The sequence below is a fragment of the Neofelis nebulosa genome, chromosome 3 (genome assembly GCF_028018385.1).
Source record: "Neofelis nebulosa isolate mNeoNeb1 chromosome 3, mNeoNeb1.pri, whole genome shotgun sequence".
NCBI classification, from domain to species: Eukaryota; Metazoa; Chordata; class Mammalia; order Carnivora; family Felidae; genus Neofelis; species Neofelis nebulosa.
Window position 1 is genome coordinate 147339719 of NC_080784.1, and position 25093 is coordinate 147364811.

Consider the following 25093-nt stretch of genomic DNA (forward strand, 5'->3'; position numbering starts at 1 on the left):
GCATGTACTAATAAATACATATGCACCAATATAAGCATATATATTGATCCAGTTGGTGTATGTGTATATGCATATCAATTGGATTAGTCTCCTTCCTTTCATTTTCTCGCTTTTCCTAAGGATGAGTTATTTACATGAAATTGCTATTTTGATACTGAGAGACAGTGGGAATCCTTCAGTCCGGACCAGTCTTCTGCTTAAGCACCTACTATGGGCTAGGCAATGTCCTAAAAACAGAAACGAATGTGACAAAGGTATTCTGGCCCTCATGGAGCTCACAGTGAAGCTGGAATAGACCCTAAATAAATGACCACAGGGATCTAGTCTCTGTGGATTCTACAGTCATGTCAGTGACAAAATGTTATGAAGGAAAAGAACAAAGTGCTATGAGAGGATGTAAAAGAGGCCTTCATCTGGGGAGGGCAAGGATCAGTGAGGTCCTCAGTGACAGGTCAACTGACCTCAAAGGGAGAATGGAGTTAGCCACGTGAAAGTGAGGAGTAGATGTTACAGGTTGAGGTTGACTACCTACCCCAGGGCTCTTGTTAGATTACTTGCAGACAAGCTGAAGAAAAGAGAGTAAAGGAATTACCATTTATGCAACATCACATTGAGCAGGTTACTGATGTTAGGGCACTGTCTAATAACCTGAGGTTCAGGATAATTTATTAATTCCTTAAGTCAATCTGTGGCAGGTATTGGGGATGCAGAGATGCATATGGTTGACAATCGAGGAGAACTCTTACGTATGAAGAATAAAGAAATTCACAAACAAAAAACCCCACGATACAATATTTGCTATTCAAAAACACTGAAATATTTAGAAGATCCTTAGGAGAACACCAAAATAGAAACCACAAATTCTTCTGGGAGTGCCAAGGAAGACTCCCTGAGGGAAGCATTGTTTGAGCTGAGTTCTAAAGGATGAATAAGCTTCCTCCTACAGGCAGAAAGCGGGGAGGCCCTTCCAGGTAGAGGCCCTACCAAATGCAAAGGTGTGGACCCAGGAAAGAACACTCCCAATTAGGGAACTAATAAGCTCTTGATTGCAAGGGTGCAAAGGACCCGTGAAGTTAAAGTAGTCATCAGGAGTCAGTCAGATGAGACAGAACCGAATATGCCATGTTTCACAATTTTTATTTCCCATCTAGGAAATAGGGAACCAGTTAAGGATTTACGGCAAGGAAGCCTTACCTTAAATTTGTGTTTCCTAAACAGCCCAAAGGCTGTTGGTACTCTGAAGGAGTAACTGGAAGGGGGACTGATCTTGGAGAAAGGTTGAACTTCTACAGTGGGCCCCAGGGGAAATGAGGGTCGTCTCTGCTAGCCAGAGAGCGGCATAGTTATTTCTCAGATAATGTAGAATTAAAGATAAAGCAAAGTTTTTGCAGCAGTATCGGAAGGAAGAAACAACACAAGTAAATGTTATATATCTTTTATTTTTTCCAAAGAACAGAAGAAGTACCATAAACCAGTAAGACATATGATGAAAAGTAATTTTGACATCGCAGGTGTGATGCGTAGGTAATTCTTTATAACAAAATGGTCAAAACCTCAACCTGCGTATATTTCTTGAAAACCAAATGTGAATCTATATTTAAATGGCGCAAATACATTTTCAAAACTGCCGGAGTACGGGTCATGGCTAAGTTTGCCTTTGTTGCTAAAAAATGCAAACAGTGCATTTCTATAAAAACTGGAAGTAGGGAATTTACCTATTTCCTAGCTTCTTCATTTATCCAAAACATCTTTAGTGACTAGAATAATAGTACTCCTAGCAAAATGGTTAATATATACCATAAAATCAAAGTTTAACAAGTAAGTCATGACATTATGCCATACTAAGAAGACATCAAATGTCTAAAGTTATAGGAAAAGAATATATTACTCCTTATAGAACTTAAACATTTAAAAATTCTAAATAAGGAAATATATTTTATACAGATAACTGCACGATACGCTCAGCTTTCTAAGGCAATACAACTCAGCATTTCAGGTCTAAGAGCAAAGAGTTCTCCTGACATATTCCCCAAGAAACAATACTAAAACATTTCCTATTTCATGAGGAGTAAAGATAGCAATATATCTTCACATACAGCATTCTAATGAAATACCATTCACACATGAAATCCCCAGCCTCCTCAGTAACAGTATCAGGAATATATTCTAAAATGACAAAAGTCACCTTGAACGATTAATAACCAGTGATTTTTGACTCACAGTTCAGTCAATTGCCAAAGGTTTCAATAGCACAGCAGGCAAAATAACAGCAAATAAATAGCAGGGAATACTATGTGAAGTACTTCAGGACCGGGGCATTAAGCTGGAAGGACAAAAATAAATCTTCGCTCAGCCCTTCTCTCACAAGTAGGGAGTTCATGAAAAAGCCTAACTCGCTGGAGAAAACCAGCCCTTGCTTTCGTCTTCACTGGGTCCTGAGACACGCAGAAAACGGCTCGGCCAAGGAACTGGGCAATTTTTTCCAACGCATGGTCCTTTCTCTTAATCAGCCTTTTTCCCACTGTTGAGAAAAGAATTGTATCAGTTGAACCGAATTTCCACACTCTCTCTACTCCAACCTGTTTTCAGAACACAGAGCTTAAGCCCAATGAAAAGCCAAGGGTGGACTCAAGGACTATATTCACAACAAAATACATTTCAGCCATGATCTCTATGGAACCCTCTATGACAATTAGATTGGTGATAAAAAAGTTTCCCCAGGACTTTGCTGAACAGTTTCCCCCCCCCCCCCCCCAAGGATCTTTTATCCCAAGCGTGGTCTCCAACGGGTAGGCAAAGACAGCTGTTGCAGAGAATAAGGAACTTGAGAAGTCTACGCTCTCAAAAGAGATTACAGAGCACAAAGATCAAAGGGACAGTGTACCTGTCTAAGATTTTCTGGATGGCTTTCTTCATCACAGGGGTTTCTGGGTCCAGACAGACTTCCTTCTTGTTCTTCAGGGTGGCTCTGCAGACACACACACACACACACACAAAAAGATGAGCCCTCGAGCCACGGGAGCTGAAGACTCGGGCTGAGGGACTTCTCTCCTGTCAAGGTCACAGTGGACACCGCGGCGCACGAGGACTTACATGACTTCCACCTTGGGACACTGTGGCCCGGCCGCGATCACCTGCATTTTAGCGATCATTTTGGGATGAATCCCCGGTGTGGTGGTTAAACACACGCAACGCAGCTCCCTCACTATGACCGCGACGGGACCGGCTGGGGCACAGAGACAGAGGGAGAGAGAGACCGTTATAGGGCAGGTGGGAGGAGAGCTCTCCCCGCGCCCGCCGGCCCGGGGCACCTCCCCGCTCCCGGGGCGGCCGCGGAGGCTGGGCGCGCCGCCCTGCCCGGGAGCGTGCCGCGTGCCGTGCGCTCTCACCGCTGGCGAGGGGCCCCGGCGGCGTCAGCAGCAGCAGCAGGAGCAGCGCGCACAGCGAGCCCGAAAGGCGGGGGGCGCGGGCGGCGCGGCTCGGCGGGAGGCTCATGGCGGCCACGAGTGCGGCGAGGGGTGCGGGTTCCAGAGGCGGGAGAGGAGCCCGGATTTGAAGCTCCCTCGCACTGTGGCTTCCCCAAGTTCTCCGCATCCCTTTTATCGGCACGGGCCCCTTCCCCCCTCCGCGGGAAGCTCAAGCCTTGGGATGCTTGGGAAACTCCCTGGAGGAGGGGTGCGGGGAGGGGGCTGGGTGGAGGGGGGCTGAGCAGAAGGAGTTGAGGAGGAGGGCGGCTGGGAGGAGCTCCCTGCACCGGTGGCGCGGTGGGTGGACTTGGTAGCCGCGCCCCGTGGAGGATGGAGCTGCTGCTCCCGCCGGCGGTGGGGAGCGATCCTGCAGGGATTTCATCCCGTAGGCCAGCCGGGGCAAGCGCAGGCCAGCTTCTCCTGGGGACAGAGCCCTTTGCGGGTTGTCCCTGGTTTCCGGCCGAAGAGGAAGACCGGAACCAAACTGGCAGGTTTGACTTCAGACAAATTTCTGAACCTTCTTGCTTATTTATCATCACCACCACCACCACCACCACCACCACCACCACCACCATTCAGGAAATGTCAGCGGTGGTGGAAACTGCGCTGAACTGAAAGGCACTCCTCTCCTGCTTTCAGGCGGGTCATTCTAGGTTCTTCGAATCAACTTACGATCCTTTGGACTTCGGCTAGCCTCAGAGGCCAAGATACTTCGATGGAGGTGTCTCTACTCCAGCTTGGCGTCAGTGGCAGGAAGGGACTCCCAAAGCAATTCTAACTGGAAATGCCACCCTTGTAGTTTGCAGCAAGCATATGCGCGTCCGGGTGGTCTTTAAAAATCTTCAAAAATCACTCAGCTCACTCAGCAAACTGGCCTGGAAGATAGTGACTTGCTTTCCACTGTTCAGTACGCTAGTGAAGCCGAGGAGGTACGGTCTTTGGGGATGTGATGGGGTTGGGTGAGCGCAGGCTTAAGCGGTGACAGAGAGCTGAGCCTCGTCCAGCTCCAGACTCTAGCCAGGTGTGTAACTGACCCAATTTGGCCAAGCTGTGGCAGGCTGCCAAGTCTGAGGGATTCTTCTGGGAGTTTGGTCTGGGCATTTGAATCAATTTGTTAGCAAGACAGCACCCACTCTGGCCTCACTCAACTTCACAGAAGGAAAGGGGGATCAAAGACATTGGCTTCTGGAATGATTTAGCTTCATGGTTAGTGGCTGCTTTAATGCACAGGCCTGCTTTAATCCAAGTGAGCTCGGAGCTGCCCCCTGAAGTTAAGGGGTGAAGTGCCTTCCTCACCCTCTCTCATAACTGTGGAAACAGTTAGAACACTCAAGTATTAATGGCCAGGCCTTTCACGCGTCTACCTCCGTGCAAGGCATGAGTATGATATTGGAATGACACCTAGATTTTCTTTCATGGCAATCTAACTAGATCCTCTTCGGGATTGTTCTCGGTACCCTTGTCCTCACGGTAGGCCAGCAAAGGCGATAGGTAAACATGATGGCAGTTGGAAGCTACTACTTTCGTTGTCCCTCAAGACGCTGGGGAGTTGCATTGACTCCTCCATGTACCTTCCTGGGCAGAACATCACCACCACCTTGGCGGGCAAGGGGGAAGTCTCATAAACCTTTAGAACTTTTGGTCTGGAAGGAAACTTAAAAAATTCTCTAGTGGAGGGAGGCTGGGAGGCTTGGCCTCACTTTGTGGGGAAGCTAGATGGGAAGTTCGCTATCCTGCACAGCTTCCTGATACCGTCAGCATCAGACCTGACTCAGCTGATACAACCCTTCATCCTTCTAGGGAGTGGTAATCTGGGAAAACAGCCTGCAGATTTTTTAGATTGACTTTTTAGAGATTAGACTGCATATAAAGACCAAAGGTAAACCTCACTGATACGGAGAAAATAAAAGTTCAAAAATGTGACTAAAAATCGTGGGCAATTAAATTCAACTTGACGGAAGCGGGGAAACCACAATATGATAAGACTCTGGGGGAAAAAACCCACCATAATGACATAGGTTATTGAGGGGTGTGTGTGTGTGTGTGCGTGTGTGTGTGTGTATTTAGGTTAGTTCCAAATAATTTATTTTAAATATAAATGAACATATGAGTTATTTTGGCATGAAATGGTGAGTTCGGAGAATGGTCATGAGACGTGATTTCCAGTTCCTCCTGATACTCTTATAGCTTTTCTTGCTTCACTTGGTTTGTACTCTGAATCAACTTGCCGTGGATTATTTGTGAAATATAAGGCAAAAAAATTTTTTTTTTTTGCAGCTGGCAAGCAGATAATAGAAAGTCCCCGCTAGAAGTGGGTTGTTGGGTTGCCCAACCTAACCAGGAAACGGTGTGCAACTTAACCTGGGTTCTCACTGAAATCATGCTGGCCCTTTGCCCATGTGTAACTCTTGTCTAGGCAATGCTGGTGTGGGCCTTCTGCAAAGACAGATAAGCATGGGGATGATCCAAAGACTCCCTGCAGTTGGGAGTGAAAGCACCAAGTACCATAGAAGGCAGAGTTCTTTAAAAGCGGTTGTTTCTTCTTTCTCATGGCCAAGCCATTTGCAGCAACGTGGATGGAACTGCAGGGTATTATGCTAAGTGAAATAAATCAGTCAGAGAAAGATAGATATCATATGGTTTCACTCATATGTGGATCTTGAGAAGCTTAACAGAAGACCATGCAGGAGGGGAAGGGGAAAAAAAAAGTTATAAACAGAGAGGGAGGGAGGCAAACCATAAGAGACTGTTAATTTTTTTTTTTTTTACATTTATTTTTGAGAGACAGAGAGAGAGAGACAGAGCACAAGTGGGGCAGAGGCAGAGAGCGAATGAGACCCAGAATCCAAAGCAGTTTCCAGGCTCTGAGCTGTCAGCCCAGAGCCTGATGCAGGGCTCGAACTCACAAACCATGAGATCATGACCCAACTGAGCCACCCAGGTGCCCCAAGGAGAGTTAAATACAGAGAACAAACTGAGGGTTGATGGGGGGCGGAGGACAGGGGAAAGTGGGTGATGCGCATTGAGGAGGGCCCTTGTTGGGACGAGCACTGGGTGTTGTATGGAAACCAACTTGACAATAAATTATTTAAAAAAAAAATAAAAGCAGTTGTTTCTTTATTCCCCTTTTAAAGGGAAGCCATTTGCCTTTTCGGCACTCTGTCTAGGTAGTGGAGAAAGGCAACATGATATTTTTGTCCCAAACTATAATAAAACAATCTGCAAAATGACATTGATATCTTGATAGCCTGAAAGTTTTATTTGTTTGACAGAAGCAATAGATTTTTGGGGACACCTGGGTGGCTCAGTCAGTGAAGTGTCTGACTTCGGCTCAGGTCATGATCTCACAGTTTGGGAGAACCTGAACCCACAAACCACAAGATCATGACCTGAGACGAAGTTGGACGCTGTTGTCTATCTGCATGTCCTCTTTGGAAAACTGTCTATTTAGATCCTCTTTCCATTTTTTAAATTGGATTTTTTTCTTTGTTTTTGAACTGTATGAGGTCTTTATATATTTTGGATATTAATTCCTTATGTAACGGATAAGGAGTTGCAAAAATCTTCGTATGATTTGCAAAAATCTTTTCCTATGCAATAGGTTGATGATGATTTCTTTTGCTGTGCAGGAGCTCTTTGTTTTAACGTAATCCCATTTGTTTATTTTTTCTTTTCACAAAAAAATGTTAATGTTTTTCAGATTACAAACCATGTTCTACACAGTCACTAGCAAATACCCCATGGCTGTCCACATCTGGTTAGCCACTTGTATTGCCCAGCAACCATATTTTAATCTGTTGAAATCCTCAGTTTGTGTATTCCTAGCCTTTGAAGCAACAATGATGTCAAACATCTGAGAGATTTCCAGGTTCACCAGCCTGAAACCATCACCTGCTTTCCAAATTCCTCTCTTCCTTCAAGACCTGTGTGAAGTCCCATCTTCTTTGAGAAAGGTTTATCCTGACAAAGCCAATTAATATGTATTTTTTTTTCATCTTCAGCCTTTGAACATCTAATGTACTTGCAATAACTATCTGATTAACAGAGTTTACTTATTCCTTAATTTTGCTTTTGTCTCTTTCCAGTCAACTATAAATCAGGGACAATGGAAGTGTTGAATTACTACATTGTACACCTGAAACCAATACATTGTATATTAACTAACTGGAATTTGTTTTTTTTTTAAGTTTATTTACTTATTTTGAGAGAGAGAGAGAGAGAGAGAGCGAGCGCACAAGCAGGGGAGGAGCAGAGGGAGACGGGGAGAGCGAGAGAGAATCTTAAGCAGACTCCATACTGGAGCCTGAAACAGTGCTCGATCCTGTGACCCTGGGATCATGATCTGAGCCAAAATCAAGAGTCACTGAACGGACTGAGCCACCCAGGTGCCCCTTAACTAACTTGAATTTAAATAAAAACTTAAAAAAAATAAGATCAGTGGTAATGTCTTACATCTTTCACCTAATCTCTGTAAGTTCCAGGTTCAGTAACAGTCTAAGAACATTTAATGACAGATGATGATAACCTTTTATTTTGCAGTGTTCTTTGAATTACAAATGGCTGTTAAAGTCAAGGAGAAAAGAATAGGGTGGTTTGCTGCCATTAGTCATTTGAACTCCTCAATTTTGAATTAGCTTTGTCTGTGTTGGAAATTGTTTCTTGATTATTATTAGGGACAATTCAGATGATATTTTCAGTCTTTGGAACTTGAACTAGTCAAAAGAATGTTCAGAAACCAGCAGGATATTCGATATTGAAAGAAAACAGTATCAACAGTACAGATACAACTACAGTATCAACCAAATTACATATTTTCTGAGACTTAGAGATTGTTGGAGATAAATGATAAGGGAAATTTCTGGTTGAGTTATACTGTATTGGATGTTCACAGTGGGACTATTATTCTAAATTGATCTCTTCCAACATAATCAAAGAGAGCTTTAATTGTATGATCATGCCTTAGGCCTTGTAAAATATTTTTCTAAGTTTCTATTGTTCTTTATTTGTACTACTCTTTATATTACTTTTAAGAAATGCTATATGCCTTACAGTAATTAAAGATGTAGACATATAATTGTCAGGTTAGGTGCATCAAGGATATCGGTATAAGAATTTCTCAATCACTAAGAGTTTAAATAGAGGATAGAGTTACTTGCTTGCACGCAAAAAAAAAAAAAAAAAAAAAAAAAAAAAAAGGAAGAAGCCAGCTACATCTTGGGTTAACTTTGCAATATCCATGCATTCTGTCTGCTTCCACACTGGCTTGGCAGTCCCATGAAGAAACAGTATTATGTAGGGAACAGCATTGCTTCAAAGTTGCCCCAATTGCACTGTGAAATGTCAGGAATGTTTTCCCTTCTATTGTCCATTATCTAATTTGCCTTGCTGCCCATTTCAGATGAAATCTGCTTGAGAAAGGAGTAAATCAACGAACCTTAATTGAATCCAAACTCAGCAGGACTCCAGAGAACCCTAAGGGAACATTTTCTTGAAATTTCCTGGTTGGATGGGGTAGCTAGTAATTTTTTGTTCCTCTGTGCAAATATGCAAAATGTTTTGTTGACAAGAGAAGATACAAAGATGAGGATTAAAAACATAAATGTTTTGAAAAGCCCTGGATTTCTCAGAAATAGGAAGCATTCATTACTTTCTTCAGAAATTTGTTTTGGGCTCAGCAAAACAACAAAAGTCTTTTAGGGGTTTAGCTATTTTAAATAACTTTTTTGAGATGTCATTTATCTGATACTGACTGTGGAGTCCTTTATGAAAAATTAGGCTTCTAATGCTTGCATAATAATGGTCATTTACTATACTGTGTTTTGACTACCATTTACCTTCCTACCTTTTCTTTTTTAATTTAGGAGAATATCCATTTCTTCATGAACTCACAATATCTTTCATTCTCATTTAACATGTATTAGAATCTCCTTGATTGCTGATTTAGTAGGAATAATTGTGATGTATTTGCATGTCTGTGGCTTATATACTCTGTAGATAATCAAAACCCTCTCTGTTGTCTTCCTTTGTCATCACTTGAATAGATGATGTCCATGAACTTAAAAGTCACACACACACACACACACACACACACACACCACCACCACCATCAACGGCAACAATACTCCAGTCTAAATGTTTGTGCTTCCCTCCCCAAATTCGTATATTGAAATTCCTAACATTGTAGGATTGTAATAGGAGGCTAGACCTTTAGGAAGTAATTAAGTCATGCAAGCAGATCCCTCATGAATGCGATTAGCGTCCTTATAAGAGAGTCCCCACAGAGCTCCTGCACCCCTTCCTACCAAGTGAAGACACGAGTGAGGTGCCATCTATGAACCAGGAAGCAGGCTCTCACCAGACACTGAACCTGCCAGCACCTTGATCTTGAACTTCCCAGTGTCCAGAACTGTGAGAAATAAATTTCTGTTGTTTATAAGATCAAGGGAAAAATAGGAACAGAGCATATCTTATAGTTGATTTCTTGCCACAAATTTTTTCGTAAATCTGATTATGAATTCTTAGTGAATAACTACTTTTATGCATTTTTGAAACATTGCCAAAAAGGAGGGAGTGGGGGTTAAGCAAAATGGGTGAAGGAAATGGGAGCTTCCAGTTGTGGAATGAAGAAATCATGGGTATGAAAGGTACAGCATAGGGAATATAGTCAAAGATATTGTAATAGCGTTGTACGGTGACATATAGTAGCTACATTTGCGGTGAGCATAGCATAATGTAGACAGTTGTCCAATCAATATGTTGTGTACTTGAAACTAATATAATGTTGTATGCCAACTATACTTCAATTTAAAAACATTTGATTAATTAAAAATTTACAAGAAAAAGAAAGAAAGAAAGAAAGAAAGAAAGAAAGAAAGAAAGAAAGAAAGAAAGAAAGAAAGAAAAAAAACCCTTTCTCCCTGGCCACAGTTAATGGGTCAGAATGGACACATAACTAAAACAAAATTGTTAGAATTAGGAAATTGATCCCATTGACATAGAAGTGTTGCAATGCCAAAGCAAGTCACAGAATCCTAGAAATTCTGGCTACTGCTGAACTATGAGTATCTTATTAACAAGTTGAGATTTTAAAACATGGCTTCCTATTGGAGAGTAAATCGACAAAACCACTTCACCAGAATGCTTTGCTTTGAATCATTTTGGTTTCCCAAAAATTCAGTATTAGTAAATCAGATGGGAGGTAATTTTCTTTGGAACAGGATGTCCTTTTGGAAACAATTTAATTTTCTCTGTTTTAAATTTGAGAACCAGAATGATAAATGCTATGACCAAGGACTATGTCATAGAAAAGATGAAAATAGTATCTCTAATGTACTTGAAGAATACCAACACTGGTTTCTTTTATAATGTCATTATGTGAAAGTTAGTTTTTTGTAATAAATGAAAGTTATGAAAGTTGTATATGAAGTATACCCAATTAGCTTTCTATGATGGTTTGAAAATAAAATCATAATGTAAATTGAGGCAGTACAATTGGTGAAGGAAAAACTTGGCAAGCTGAACTTTAGTAACATTAAAATTTTCTGTTCTGTAGAGACACTACCAAGAAAATGAAAAGTTGAGCCACAGACTGGGATTAAATACTTGCAAAAGACATGTCTGATAAACGACTGTTGTCCAAAATAGGCAAAGAATGCTTAAAACTCAACAATAAGAAAACAAATGATATGATTGAAAAATCTCACAAATACCTTAATAGGCGCCACACTGAAAATATATATACAGATGGAAAATGAGCATATGAAAAGATGGTCCACATCATATATCATCAGGGAAATGCAAATTAAAAAAACAATGAAATATCACCACACACCTATTTGAATGGTCAAATCCAGAATATCAGTAACCAACAGCTGGTGAAGTCATGGAACAACAGAAACTCTTATACATTGCTGTTGAGAATGTAAAATGGCAGTTTCTTACAAAACTAAACAGGACTCTCCAGCAATCATGTTCCTTGGTATTTACCCAAAGGAGGTGAAAACTATGTCTGCATTTAAATCTGCAAACGGGTATTTATAGGAGCTTTATTCATAATTGCCAAAAGTTGGAAACAAGCAAGATTCATTAGATTAACAGATAAATAAACTGTGGTACATTCAGACAGTGGAGTGTTATTCAGGGCTGAGAAGAAAAGACATGGAGAAAGCTTAAATGAGTATTAATGAGCGAAAGAAGCCAATGTGAAAAGCCATACGATTCCCACTATATGACATTCTAGAAAAGGCCAAACTGTGGAGACAGTAAAAGTATCAATGGTTGCCAGGGGGTTAGGTGTTAGAGAGAAGGAGCACAGAGGATATTTAGAGCAGTGAAACTACTCCGTGTGATACTGTAATGGTTGATACCTGCCATTATATATTTGTGCAAATCCAGAGAATGTACAACACCAAGAGTAAACACTAATGTTAAGTGTGGACTCCAGATGTAGGTCATCAGTTGTAACAAATGCACCACTCTGATGGGGGAGGGTGTTGAAAACAGAGGTGGCTAAGCATATGTCAAGGAAGGGAATACATAGGCAATCTCTGTACCTTCTTCTTAATTTTGCTGTGAACCTAAAACTGCTCTAAAAAAATAAAGCCTATTTTAAAAATTTAAAAATTAAATTCTGAAAAGAAAAAAGACATTTCTTCAGTCATTAATTATTGCCTTATTTGGATTCTATATATTTTCTTTCTTTTTTTTTTTAATTTCTTTTATTTTTTTTATTTTTTATTTTTTATGTATTTATTTTTTTTGGATTCTATCTATTTTCTATGCCACTAACTTTATGTGTAATCTTAAAAAAATGTATCACTTCTTTAAATGAAACTACCAATACCTTTTATTTTTTTCACAAGGCTATATTGAAAGGAACAAACAGGATAGCTATGATAACTTTTGAAAATATTTTCTTAATTTTTATGTTTTCAACTGAGATAAAATTTGCACAGTGAAATGCATACACCTTGAGTATAGATATATAGATCGATGAATTTTGAAAAATGAAAACAATTACTTAAAATATAGAATGTTTTCATTGTCTCAGACAACCTCTACTTTTTAATTCAATCTATCATTTCCAAAGAAAACTACTATTCTGATTTTTAGTTTGGTCTACACCTGACTTTGCATAAATGGAACTATCCAATATGTATTCTTTTATGTTTGGTTCCTTTTGCTAAACTTTGTGAGATAAATCCATGTTACCGTGAATAATAGTAACATATTCCTTTTTATTAAGTTGAATATGCCTTGAATAATTGAAGTGAAGTATTCAATTATTCAACTATATGAAAATGTGTTTATCCATTCATTTGTGGATGGACATTTGGACCATTTCCAGTTTTTGGTTAACAATTTGGCTATTATGAATAAAGCAGCTAAAAACATTATAAAATATTTTTGTGTATTGTTGACTAAAGATAGCCATAAATCTGTTGCTTTTCTTCTCATTGAAATGTGGCATCTATTTTTTATACTCATCATGTGAACTGTGTCTCTGACTCATTTTGATCAATATACTTTTGCAGGAGCAATGCCGTGTAATTTACAAAAGTATATCTTCAGCTTTCACCTTGGTCTTTTGGTGGAATGCTCCTTCTTGGAACCCAACGGCTATGCCGTGAGAGTTCTGAGCTGTGTGCAGAGACCATATGGAAGAGAAGCCAGGCACACTACCTGATATATTCAGAGACCATATAGAAGACACCCAGGCACTCCAGCTGATATCCATTGATATCAGCTGAGCTCACAGCTAAAGGCACAAATTGACAATCATGTGAGTGATCATCTTGTACATGGCAGCCCAGCCAAGTTTCAGACGGCTGCAATTTTCATTTTCTTTTAAGTTTATTTATTTATTTTGAGAGAGAGGAGAGGGAGAGGGGCAGGGAGAGAGAGAGAGAGAGAGAGAGAGAGAGAGAAAATGAGTAGGGAAAGGGCAGAGAAAGAAGGAGAAAGAGAATCCCAAGCAGGCTCTGCACTGTCAGCACGGAGCCTGATGCAGGGCTCAGTCCTCAAACCGTGAGATCATGACCTGAGCTGAAATTAAGACTGGGATGTTTATGGACCGAGCCACCCAGGCATCCCAAATTTTCATTTTCTTAAGAAAGTTTTTGAGGAGAAGTTTTAAATTCTGATGAAGTCCAATTTACCAAATTTTTCTTTTATGATTAATTTTTTTATGTCCCCTCTAAGAAATTACTGTCTACTCCAAGGTTGAAATATGTTCTCTCATGTTTAATTCTAGAAGCTTTACACTTTTAGCTTTTATGTTTAGGTATATGGACTATGACAAATTAAATTCTTATGACTCATTCAAAGTAGTGGGTGAGTTTCATTGCTTTATTTTTGTTTCCATATAGATATCCAGCTATTCCAGGAAAATTTTCTGAAATCTTTTTCTATTGAGTTTCATAGAAGCCATTATCAAAACTCAGTTCATGGTATACATGTGTGTCTATTGATGTACTTTTTTTGGTTTCATGGACCTATTTGCCTATTCTCATGTCAATACCACAAGTGCTCATTAATGTGGCTTTATAAATGTTGAAATCAGATGGTGTGATTCCTCCAACTTTGTTCTTCCTTTTTAAAAGTATATGGGCTGTGATAATTCCTTTGCTTATCTATATAAATGTTGTAAGGCATGTACCAATTTCTCAAGAAAAATGCTTGCTGGAATTTTTGTTTGATATTGCACTGAATATACATATCAATTTGGGGAGAATTTTCATTTCCACAATATTGCATCTTCTAATCTATGAACACGGCATAAATAGCTTTCCACTTATTTAGACCTTTTTTGTGTATGCTCTGTTTTATAATTTACAGTGTAGATTTTTTATATCTTTTGTTAAATTTATTCTTCAGTAGTTTATAATTTTGTTGAATTATAAGTGATATTTTATTTCCAATTATTTGCTGCTAGGATACAAAAGTAAACTAGAGTTTAATATATTGACTTTATATCCTGAAATCTTACTATATTCACTTATTAGTTCTAACAAATCTGTCTCCCCCCCACTCTTTGTATTAGATCCCCCAGTCGTATTTATCTCATAACTGGAAGGTTGTACACTTTGGCCAACAACCTCCACTCGTTCTACCCCTCAGCCCCTGGCAACCACTACCATTCTACCATTCTATTCCCTGTTTCTATGAGTTTGGTTTTTTGTAGATTACACATATAAATGATATCATACAGGGACACCTGGGTGGCTCAGTCAGTTGGGTGTCCAACTTCAGCTCAGGTCATGATCTCATGGCTTGTGAGTCAGAGCCCCACGTCAGGCTCTGTGTTGACAGCTCAGAGACTGGAGCCTGCTTCAGATTCTGTCTCAGTCTCTCTCTCTCTCTCTCTCTCTCTCTCTCTCTGTCCCTTGACTGCTCGCCTATTCTCTCTCTCTCTCAAATAAACATTAAAAGAGAAATTTTAAAAATGATATCATGAAATGTTTGTCTTTGATTGATTTCACTTAGCATAATGTTCTCAAGATTCATCCATGTGGTTGCAAATGTTTGGGTTTGCTTCCTTTTTGTGGTTAAATAGCATCCCACTGGATATATACATATATAACACATTTTCTTTACCCATTCATTTGTCAGTGAGCACTTAGGTTGTTTTCACGTCTTGGTTAGTGTGAATAATGCCGCAGTGAGCATGGGTTATACAAATATCTCTTTGAGACAGTGATTTTGTTTCTTTTGATGGAAGTGGGATTGCTAGATCATATAGTAGTTGTATTTTTAATTTTTTGAGGAAATTCCATATTGCTTTCCTTAGTGGTTGCACCAATTTTCATGCCCTTTAACAGTGAAAAAAAGTTTCATTTTCTCCAATGCTTGCTAACACTTGTTATTTCTTGTCTTTATGAAACTAGCCATTCTAACAGGTGTGAGGTGATAATCTCACTGAGGTTTTGATTTGCATTTCCCTGAAGATTAGTTATGTTGAATAGCTTTTCATGTACCTGTTGGTCATTTGTATGTCTTCTTTGGAAAAATGTTTATTCAAGTCTTCTGCCTATCTTTAGATTATTTGGTTTTTGTTTGTTTGCTATTGAGTTGCATGAGTTCCTTATATATTCTAGATATTTATTCCTTATCTGATACACAGTTTGCTAACATTTTCTTCCATTCCATATGTTGTACCTTCATTTTGTTGATTGTTTTATTAGAGTTTTCCACCCAAAAGATTATTTAATCTGTAAATAAAGACAGTTTTACTTCTTTTCCAATCTTTTATGCCTTTATTTCTTTTCCTTGCATTATTGCACTGGCTAAAACTTCCAGCATAATGTAATGTTGAAATAGTGAGACTTACTTCCTTTCAAGTAGGTGAAGTTGATTAATAGGGTTGTTGAAAACGTCTATTAACTGATATTTTCATCTGCTCCTGTCAATTATTAAGTGGTACTAAAATCTCTAACTGTGATTGAAGATAAGTTTTGTTTCATGTAATTTAAAGCTTTGTATTAGGACCATACATATTTAGGATTGTTATATTTTCTTGATGAATTGTCTCTTTATCATTATAAAAATGTCCTTTTTTTAAATCTCTGGTATTCTAGGGTGAAAACTCCTTTAATTGAAGTATATTTTGGCTAATTTTAGTAAGACCATTCTAGGCTTTATATGATTACTTATTACATGGTATGGCTTTTTCGATCCAATAACTTTCAATGTATATGTGCCGTTATATTTAAAGTGCATTTCTTCTGGATAATTTGTAATTTTGTCCTGTTGTGTTTATCTAGTCTAATAACCTCTGCCTCCCTCCTTCCCAAGTTTTAATTTAATTTCCAGTTAGTGCACTTACAGTGAAATATTAGTTCCAGGTGCAGAATTTAATGATTCATCACTTATATACAAAACACAGTGCTCATCACAAACTCTGCCTTTTTGCTGGGATTTTTTAAAAAGTAATCTCTACACCCAATGTGGGGCTTGAACTCACAACCCCAAGAACAAGAGTCGCATGTACCACAGACGAGCCAGGCAGGTACCCCTACATAACTTGCAATCTTAGCACACAAATATCAAGGAGGGAATAAGCCATACCCAGTCATGGAGGATGGCAGTTTTCTCTAGCTTACGTGCAACTTCTACAGAACTGTCCTTAAAATATTGTAAGTTTCAGTTGATTTCCATTAATGTAATTATTGATGTGGCTAATTTTAAGCCTATCGTATTGTTTTTGGTTTACTAATTATATTTTAAGGGCTTTTTTTGATGTCTGTGTCCTACTTCTCATGCTTATTTTGTGATTTCTAATTTTGCACTTTTTAGTTCTAAAATTTCCATGTTTTATAGTTGCCATTTTCTTATTGATATGTCTCCTCTATTCACTAATTATGATATATTTTTTAATTCTTGGAAATATTCATAACTGCTGTTTTAAAATCCTTGTATGCCAATCCCAACATCTGCTTTAGCTTCAGTCTATTTTAAGTTACCTCTTTCCTTTTTGCTTTTGTCATATTTTTCTTCATATGTCTAGTGATATTTGACGATATGCAGAACATTGTACATACAACATTGTCAGGAGTTGGAATAATGTTGTTTCCTTTTAAAGTGTATTGACTTTTGTTCTGAATAGTATTACAGTGTCAGTAGATTATTTTGGTCCTTGCAGGATGGGTTATTTTTCTATTTGGTTTTGTATTTAATCCTGGGATCTGTCCTTGATTTTAGGGCACACATCTTAGGGGCTTTGGCATCTCACTTGAATAATGGAGATATTCAGACAAGGTCTCTACTCTTTCTAGGCCAAAGTTGCAACATTCCTAGCGTTTCTATGTTCCAGATATTACTATCCAGCTCATAATCACATAGCAGGCTGTATTCTCTAAGCCTCAGTGCCTCATCCTGTAGCAGCCTTTGGCCAGGGAACTGCAGTATTCCATTTTCCCTAGTTCCCTGCCACACCAATTGCAATTACTTCAGAAATCCACTCTGCTTGAGCTCTGTTTGGTTTCCTCCTCCTTGAAGGTTAAAGATCCCTGAACACAGAATGGAAGAATGATTGAGGGGTTCACACAACGTGTTTCCCTTCTTTCAGTGATTACGATTCTTCACTGCCTCTTGTGCAGAGCCTGAAAGCGATTGCCTAATGAATTTGGTTAGATTTTAATTGTCTTTGGCAGAAGGGCGAATTTAGTAGCAGTTTTTCCATCGTGGCCATGAAGGAAAGACCTGGAAAGCTTTTAATGAAGTGTAAGGAGCTAAATAGTGTTAAATATTACGGCAACTATTACTGTGTGGTAGTAAAGTTAAGTAAGATGATATTTCAGTAAGAGTCTTACAGAGTAACTTCATGGGTTCAAAGTTAATTTCATTCATTCATCTGACAGTGAACCTAAATATTAAATACTCCTTCCTCTTTGCCCACTTTTTAGCTTTTTTGTCTCTCAACCCTGTGCAGAAGCTTCTAGGAAGAATGTCTCATTTTATTGCCTTAAAATTTAACTTCAGTTCTGTCACTAGCAAGAGATTTTCATTATATGTACATTTCTTTTCATTTTTTCTTCTTGCAATGTACACAGATTATATGCCATACTCTGTCATGACTCAGAAGGGTGAAATTTTCCCATCACCAGCTATTTTATACCTATTTACTACTCCTCAAATTCTATAAATGTTCAGGGTACAGCCAATGAGTTTTACAAAAGGACTAGCTTGCTGCACTTGAATCTATACTCAATTACTGGTGCGTTGGTTACAGTCCATAGCATTGACCAATTGGGATGCTTCCTTCCTATTTTTTTAGCTGTTTTAAATCTCTCCCTTCTTTTACCTACATATTTTTTGAGCATCTAGAATCTCCACCGCATATGAAATATCTGTAGGCAGCCATAACTCGTAACCAAGTCTCAAAAACAAACATACAAAAACCAGAAACAAAACCAGGAGCAGCATTATTAGGAGCATTACAAGTATAAAAAATTAGTATATACGTGTGTGTAGCAGTGAGTGTCACCAGTCTTGTGACTTGGGAAAGGGGGAGAATTTCAGTTAGTTTCTCTTTAGTTCTGCCCCACTACATATTCAGGCTTTCCTTTCTATACCATCATGAACACTCTAGAAATATTTCACTTTTTATTTTGAGATTATATATAGGTGGGATCCTGAAAACTGGGCTATCTACATGGCATAATTTAGAAAGAAGCTGAACAAAGTTTAGATGGATAGTCATGATTACGTCTTGATGCTCAATGAATGGCATACCAAATGATTCTTTGGGTATGTCTTCAATAGTGGCCACCAGAAGAAAGTATATATTTCAACAAAGGTCATATATAGTGCTCATTTGAATGGAGATTTTCAGGTTTTAGGTTAGGTTCCAGATGGCTCCCTGAGAGTGACAATTTTGGGTAGAATCTGCTAACTCTGCAATCTGTTGGCAGATACGAGGGGAACACATTAGTTAATATTTCAAAATATTATCCCCTTGCATAAACCTGTTTCAAGACTGCAATAGCTGACTCTAATAATCCCTTAACTTTGACTTAAGTGTATATGAACTACAAGACCGAATTAAATCTCCTTGGTTTTATATTCAACAGGCATGTTTCACATTTGCATTGGATGGCTTCTGCCATTGGGGCCAAAGAATCAACCACGCCAACCTGGACTCATCCCAGTTTTAGATTCCTTTCTCTTCCTAGATTATCACAATTCAATTGTAGAGTAATACTATTAGAATAAAAGATAATACTTCTGGGAGCAAAATTAGTTCTGATTTATTTATCTAAAATTTTGCTTGGAATGCCTGTTTCTTTTTAAATCCTTTTTAAAGGATTTTAATCCTATTTTGGTTCAGATTCTTGAATCATTTATTTCTTTAAGAATTTTTTTTTTTTTTCTGAAAAAGTTCTTCAGCCTTCTTTTTGCCATCATCTGACTTTTAGTGTATGCTGAGGCTACAATCAGTAGGGTTGCCAAATACCTTTGGCAATCCCTCCATCTACGTTTACCTTTGCTCTGGTAAGGACACAGGTAAGAGAGGAAGTTGTTGTCAGTTCATACTTGACATATTCTATACTGGACATATTCTCCCTGAAAACATTTGTTGTTGCTTTCCTCAGAGGAAGAGATCTTGACATGTTGGGTCAGTAGCAGATATATTTTTTTGAGGAAAAAATTCATAAACTCTTCTTCCTTTTTATCCTGATATAATACATTCATAGACCCTCAAAATTAATATTAGAACGTAAACTAAAGGAATTGTTTACAGTCCAGCAATGGCAGCCCAGGGTCCTTTATCAGTTATGCACTAAAACCTTATATGCCTAACCACAAGCAAATCCCAAGACAACAACAACAAACATATCCTTATAAGCAAACAGGCATCCTTTCCTTCTACCCACAGAGACTGAGGAGTTAAAAAGACAGTCTAACTGACAAGTTGCTCTTGAAATTCATACAGAAATGCAGGACAACCAAGAAGAGCTAAAAGCAATCTTGAAAAAGAAGAAAAAGTTGGAGACCTCACATTTCTCAATTTCATAACTTCCTACAAAGCCACAGTAATCAAGCTATGTGCTACTGGCTTCAAGGTAGACAAATAGACCAGTGCAATAGAATAGAGTCCAGAAATAAATCCATAATAAATGTGTGATCAACTGGTTTTCAACAAAGGTGCCATGCCAATTAAATGGGGGAGAGAAAGCCTTTTCAGCAAATGGTGGTGGACAACTGGATATGCATGCACATGCAAAAGACTAAAGGGACCTCTACTTCACCTCAGACACAAAAATTAATTCTAAATGAATCAAAGACATAAATATAAGTGCTAAAACTACATGACTCTCAGGAGAAAACATAGATACCATAGATGTTAGTCTTCATGACCTTGAATTAAGCAACGGTTTCTCTTTAAAATATTATTTAAAAGAATTTAATTTTTATTCATTTTTGAGAGAGAGAGAGATAGAGCGTGAGTGGGGGAGGGGCAGACAGACAGGGAGACACAGAATCCGAAACAGGCTCCAGGTTTTGAGCTGTCAGCACAGAGCCCGATTCGGGGCTTGAACTCACCAGCGGTGGGATCATGACCTGAGCTGAGGTTGGACACTTAACCGACTAAGCCACCCAGGTGCCCAAACAATGGTTTCTTAGATATGACACCAAAAGAACAAAGAAACAAGGAAAAAAAATAGATAAATTGCACTTCACCAAAATAAAAGACTTTTATCACAGGACATAATAAAGAAAGTGAAAAGGCAATCCACGTAACGGTAGAAAATATTTGCATATCATACATATGATAAGCATCTAGTATCAAGAATATATAAAGAACTCTTACAACTCAATACTAAAAAGACAAATGACCCAATTAAAAATGGACAAAAAATTCTAATGTACATTTCTTCAGAGAAAATGTACAAATGACCTTTACTGTTCTCTGATTGACTTATTCTGCTTAACGTAGTACTCTTTATCTCTATCTATGTCATTGCAAATGGCAAGATTTCATTCTTTTTCGTGGCTGAGTAATATTCCATTGTGTATATACCATATCTTCTTTACCCTTCATTAGTCAATGGACACTTGGGCTGTGTCCATTATTTGGCTATTTTAGATAATGTTGCTATAAACATTGACGTGCACGTACCCCTTTGAATTAGTATTTTGGTATTCTTTGGGAAAATACCTAGTAGTGCAATTGCTGGATCATAGGTTAGTTCTACTTTTTTTTTTTTTTTAATTTTTTTTTTTTAATTTTTTTTTTATTTTTGGACAGAGAGAGACAGAGCATGAACGGGGGAGGGGCAGAGAGAGAGGGAGGCACAGAATCGGAAACAGGCTCCAGGCTCCGAGCCATCAGCCCAGAGCCTGACGCGGGGCTCGAACTCACGGACCGCGAGATCGTGACCTGGCTGAAGTCGGACGCTTAACCGACTGCGCCACCCAGGCGCCCCAAGTTAGTTCTACTTTTAACTGTTTGAGGAATCTCTATCCTGTTTTCCAGAGTGGCTGCACCAATTTGGATTCCTACCAACAGTGAAAGACCATATGATTTCACTCATACGTGGAATTTAAGAAACAAAACGAACTTGCAAAGAGAAAAAAGAGAGAGACAGGCAAACCGAACCGTAGAGAACAAACTGATGGTTACCAGAGGAGAGAAGGATAGGGGGATGGGTGAAATAGGTGACAGGGATGAAGGAGGGCACTTGTGATGAGCACCAGGTATGGTATGGGACTGTTGAATCACTATATCATACACCTGAAACTAATATAACACTGTATATTATCTAACAGGAATTAAAATAAAAGCTTTTTAAAAAGAGGCCAATGAGAAAATGAAAAAGTATTCAACATCATTATTGTTTTAGGAAAATGCAAGTAAGAAACCACAATGAAATGCTAATTTATACTGACTAGGAACACTGTAATCAAAAAGTCAGTATTGTGACTTTTGTGAGCGTGTGGAGAAAATGGAACATTCCTACTTTGCTGGTAGGAATATAAATAGTGTGGCACCTGCAGAAAATAAGTTAGCAGTTCCTTAAAATGCTAAATATAGAATTACTATGTGAACCAGTAATTCCAATCTTAGGAATCTATTGAATCTATTGAATATATTCAAACATATTGAAACAATATGTCCTCACAAAAACTTGTCCATGAGTGTTCATAGCAGTATTGTTCGTAATAACAAAAAAATGGAAACCACCCAAATGTCCATCAACTGACAAACGGATAAACAAAAGGTGGTATATCTATACAGGGGAATATTAGTTAGCCATTGAAATGACTCTTTTATGCTACAATGTGGATGAACTTGGGAAACCTTATGCTAAGTGAAAGAAGCCAGACACAGAAAGCTATATATTGTATGATTCCATTTATATAACATGTCCAGAATAGATAAATCCATAGTGGTGTCCTGGGGCTAGACAAAGGGAGGAATGAAGAGACACTTCTAATGGGTATGGAGTTTCTTTTGGGCATGATGAAAATGTTCTGGAATTAGTGGTGATAGTTGCAGAACTTTGTGAGCATACTAAAAGGGACTGAACTGCATGCATTAAAAGGGTGAGTTTTCTGGTATATGAATCATATCCCAATAAAAAATTAAAAAAAATATTTGGGGGCCTTGCCCTAGCAGTACTATAAGAATTGGGGTGGTGGAGAGGTTGCTAGGGATTTGTGTTTTAATAAGCTCTCCAAGAGATTTTTGTGTATACTAGGTTTTAGAAGCACTATTTTAAAACATTAAATAATTAGGGGCACCTGGGTGGCTCGATGTCTGACTTCAGCTCAGGTCATGATCTCACGATTCATGAGTTCGAGCCCTGCATTGAGCTCTGTGCTAACAGCCCAGAGCCTGGAGCCTACTTCATATTCTGTGTCTTCCTCTCTCTCTGCCCCTCCCCTGCTCTCTCTCTCTCTCTCCCTCTCCCTCTCCCTCTCAAAAATAAATATTAAAAAAACATTAAATAATTTAAAAAAAAAGACTAGCAAATTAGTGCTTAGAATGCCCTTTTTGGCACCTTTCTCTTATCAAGGGTTCAGAATATACCCTTATAGATCTTTGTAACAATAAAAAATTTTCATAAGCCTATAGTAATAACAACAATAATGGCTACCACGTGTCAAGCAGATTTGTAAAAATCATATACTCATTCAGATTATAGTACTTCATGTTCTCCAGATTCTTTCTGCTGATGCAATGCCATGTAAAAGCTTTTATTTTCTCTTGGTCAGCTCTTTCTCCTGTTCCCCTCAGCAGTAGTTTAAAATTTTCCTGACCTGTTCTCTTCAAGTGCTCTTTCTCTGGTAGAAAGTTCCTCAACTCACATCTCCCTGTCTTCAGACCCTTCTATATTGGTCCCTAGCTTTGTCTTGTTCTAATTCATTCATTCTTCTGTTGTTGATTTGAGCCATTCTGACAGATGTGAGGTGATATCTCATTGTAGTTTTCATTTGTATTACCCTGATGATCAGTGACTGTGAGCATCCAATTCGTCCTTCCTCCCTTCCTCCCTCCCCTCCTCCCCTCATTTCTCTTTCTTTCTCTTTCTTTCTTTTTCTTTCTTTCTTCTTTCTTTCTTTCTTAAAGCTTTTTAAAAAAATGTTTATGTATTTTGAGAGAAATAGAGAAAGTGCAAACAGGGGAGGGGCAGAGAGAGGGACAGAGAGAATCCCAAGCAGCCTCCATGCTCTTAGCACAGAGTTTGATGTGGCACTCGGTTATCATGAACCATGAGATCATGACCTGGGCCAAATCAAGAGACAGACACTCAACCAACTGAGCCAGTCAGGCGCCCCTAATTCATTCATTCTTATACACAACTTGTATTTATTGAAAAATCTCCATTGTTCATCAGTATACAATGATGAACAGGGTGGTCAATTTATAATCCAGTGAAAGAGGTCAAAATAGAACATCAAGGAAACAAGATAGAAATTGCAATACGTGATAGATGCTATTTCATAGCTTGGTAAAAAGGAACAGGGACTGGGAGTGCTTACGTTAGAATAATGGCCACTGAGGAGATGACATTTTAAGCTGACATCAGAAGCATCAAAATGACAGAGCTCTGCAAACAGCTTAGTGAAGAGGGCTTCAGGCAGAAAGAAAAGTAAGGACAGAGGTAGGAAAGCGCTTGTGTTTTTTTTTAAATTTTTTTTCAACGTTTTTTATTTATTTTTGGGACAGAGAGAGACAGACAGAGCGTGAACGGGGGAGGGGCAGAGAGAGGGAGACACAGAATCGGAAACAGGCTCCAGGCTCCGAGCCATCAGCCCAGAGCCCGACGCGGGGCTCGAACTCACGGACCGCGAGATCGTGACCTGGCTGAAGTCGGACGCTTAACCGACTGCCCCACCCAGGCGCCCCAGCGCTTGTGTTTTAATAAGTAAAAGGAGGCTGGCGATGGCTGGAATTTGGTTAGAAAGAGGAAGAGCAGTGTGAGTTAGGTCAGAAGGATAAGCGAGCCAAGTCATACAGAAACTTCTAGGCCAAGGAACAGAATTCACACTTTATTTTATTTGTAATGAAAAGCCTTTCAAATATTTTATGTTGTAAGAAGATAGGAGTTGTTTTATGTTTTAAAAAACACCTAACGTCGGCATGAAACGGTAGTGTGAAATTTGGACACAGAAACACAAACTAAAAGGCAATTCTAACAGTTTAGGAGAACAGTAGGCAAGCTGTCATTCATGGGTCTGGCACATGTTTTTGTAAATAAAGTTGTATTGAAACACAGCCAATGGTGATTTTCACGCACATTGCCTATGACTGTTTTCGTGCTACAGTGACAATATTGAATAATTTTGACAGGGACCATACAGTCTACAAAGCAAAAATATTTACTGTCTGGTTCTTTACAGAAGTTTGTCCACCCCTGCCTGGATGAGAAGTTTGATGGGAATATCAAATGGAGATGTAGAGATGTTGGAAGATTATGAATATATTTGGAGATGCAACCTTCCATACATGCTGATGGATTGGATGCAGGCAAAGAAAATTCAAGAATTATTTCTAGTTGTTTGATGGGAAAAATTGAGTGTAAGGTAACAATATTTACTTAGAGGTAAAAGACTGGAGAAGGAACATGTTTAGATGGTTGTGAAAATGAGAGTTCTCTTTTAGGCATAGAAATATCCAA

The 25093-nt window shown here is 38.8% G+C and overlaps 1 protein-coding gene across 1 annotated transcript; it reads right to left on the reverse strand.

The window, feature by feature from the left end:
- Window positions 1-1419: 1419 nt before the first annotated feature.
- On the reverse strand, window positions 1420-3660 carry LOC131507467 (C-X-C motif chemokine 6-like). The gene is made up of 4 exons (XM_058722294.1): window positions 3390-3660; window positions 3094-3226; window positions 2885-2968; window positions 1420-2521 (listed from the first exon to the last, which is right to left on the reverse strand). Exons 1-4 carry the CDS (start codon window positions 3592-3594, stop codon window positions 2503-2505), a joined length of 441 nt encoding a protein of 146 aa, XP_058578277.1. The 5' UTR covers window positions 3595-3660; the 3' UTR covers window positions 1420-2502.
- Between the last annotated feature and the right edge of the window lie 21433 nt (window positions 3661-25093).